Raw genomic sequence first — 2,144 nt, forward strand, 5'->3', positions numbered from 1 at the left:
GAAGAAGAAGAAGAAGAAGAAGAAGAAGAAGAAGAACGAACGAACGAACGAACGAACGAACGAACCAACCAACGAACCAACGAACCAACGAACCAACCAACCAACGAACGAACGAACGAACGAACGAACGAACGAACGAACGAACGAACGAACGAGCGAATGTTAATTCAAATCTGTCGAAAACACATGTTTGGAATGAGATAAATGAGTGAAAGAGGGATCAGCCAGACCATATTGGAAATGGAAGAAATGTGAATCCAATGATAATCTTCCGAGACCGTGTGCATGAGTGTGTTTGAGGGGAGGGAGAATTCATTTTGTTGAACATACACGATATTTATAATTGTATAAAATTATAAAAAGCGCCATCTTCGATACATAGTAATCTTGTGTTATTAAATTTGAAGCGATCAGTCTTTTGATATTAAAGAATAATTAGTGTCTGGGTTGGGGTGGGGGTTGCATTATACACTATTGATAAATGCGTTTACTTTTTCCTTTTGTGTGATTCCAAAAGTATGACCAACATACCCAACAAGACAAGAATTTAGTACAACTCAATTTGTGTCTAATGGGTTGAAAAACATTAGATTTACGAGCAAGTTTTTACTGTGTTTGTTAACTGCGACGTGTCCATTTGGCCAACGACGTTCTTCCAGAGTCTTTAGATTAGTTTTGAGCCGTAGCCCTCAGAAAGCAACTTAGTTTTTTTTTAAAGTGGAAAGCCATCGATTCCAGGCGCTCACTTAGAACTGGCGTCAGAACGCGGTGACATTACCCCATCATTACGGGTGTTTCTGACGTCATCTTGGCGGGTTCCCACCAAAAGTGTGCCCTTGACACGATCCTCATTTCCTACACTGGCTCTGACGTTTCTATCTGTGACAAGGTTTATGGGCACGTTGTCCAGTTGGCTGGGCTGAGGATGTCTGCTCCAGCGGTGATGGGCTGACCCAGTCATTAGATTGATGGGCTGGCCAGGTGTAGCAGGAAAGCTGTCTCTCATTTCCTTTACGCCATAGCCACTTTCTTCGTTATCAACCTCATCATCGTCAATATCGTCGATGTCGACGTCACAGTCTTCTTCTTCTTCTTCCCCTGAAGGTTCAGGCAGCTCCATTTTATTCATTCCTAAAGGGTCAGAGTTCAAAGCCAGGCCGAGGTGATATCGCTCCCGGTGACCTGCGAGAGACAATGACGTCATGGCTGAAGGTCCCGTGTCCATATGGAAGGCTCGGGTCAAGTTTCGAACCCCAGCCCCTGGAGAGTGGCTCGACTCCCCGACGTCTTCTGCTCTTGGAGAATTCTCCACGCTAATGTCGTCGTGGTCTCCGTAGAGAAGTTCGGCATGACTTCCAGCATCTCCCAGACCTGATGCACCCATGAGGTGGAGTCGCGCGTGGATCCTCTTGTGTCTCTCCAGGTTTGACTTGTGGCTAGTGGCGTAGTCGCAGTGTGGACAGGTGTAGTCTTTCTGTCCGCTGTGGACGCTCAGATGTCGCTTTAGAAGTGCCTTGCGGCAGAACCGACGGCCGCAGTAAGCGCAGGAGTATCCGTTGTGGTGAAAGATGGTGATGTGTTCTCTCAGAGAGGCTTTCGTAGAGAACGTCACGCCGCAGCACTCCAGCTGCTTGTCACAAGCTTGGTGCATGGTTGCTACGTGACGCTTTAGGTTGTTACGGCGATCCGTGACGTAGCGACAATGTGGACACGGAAACAGCTTACCGCGGAAAGTGTTGCAAACCAGCATCGCTAGTTCTAGATAGTTCCTTGTCAGATACGGCGGTTTCATCTTTGCGACTTCCCCAGCTAGTTGCGCCTGATTGGCCGCTTGGATCTGAGCCATGCTCAAGTATTTTAACTCTTCTGGGGTGGGGAACATGCCCGGGTACTGCAGGAGAGGAGCGGGAAGACCTGCCGAGCCGGACGTGACGGGGCCAGGCCGGAGCAGAGCTGCTGACCCACCCAGCATGCCCATACTCAGAGCCGGGCCGGAGAGGGTGGAGAGAGGCAGGCCTTGGAACATCGGACGCATGGGTAACGTCGATGGCGACGAAGAGGACAGTGACGGCGGTGAGCCTGCAGCTGCGGCTGAGGATGAAGATGAAGATGATGCGGATGATGATGCTGATGATGATGATGGT

At 49.2% G+C, this 2,144-nt stretch overlaps 1 protein-coding gene across 1 annotated transcript; it reads right to left on the reverse strand.

The window, feature by feature from the left end:
* Nucleotides 1-172: 172 nt before the first annotated feature.
* LOC101846112 (zinc finger protein 384-like) lies at nt 173-2,137 on the reverse strand (the record flags this gene model as incomplete). The annotated part of the gene is made up of 1 exon (XM_005113166.3): nt 173-2,137. A coding segment is annotated over one exon (1,395 nt), but the record flags the coding sequence as incomplete, so codon positions are not given.
* Between the last annotated feature and the right edge of the window lie 7 nt (nt 2,138-2,144).

The sequence above is a fragment of the Aplysia californica genome, unplaced genomic scaffold (genome assembly GCF_000002075.1).
Source record: "Aplysia californica isolate F4 #8 unplaced genomic scaffold, AplCal3.0 scaffold01677, whole genome shotgun sequence".
Classification (NCBI taxonomy): domain Eukaryota; kingdom Metazoa; phylum Mollusca; class Gastropoda; order Aplysiida; family Aplysiidae; genus Aplysia; species Aplysia californica.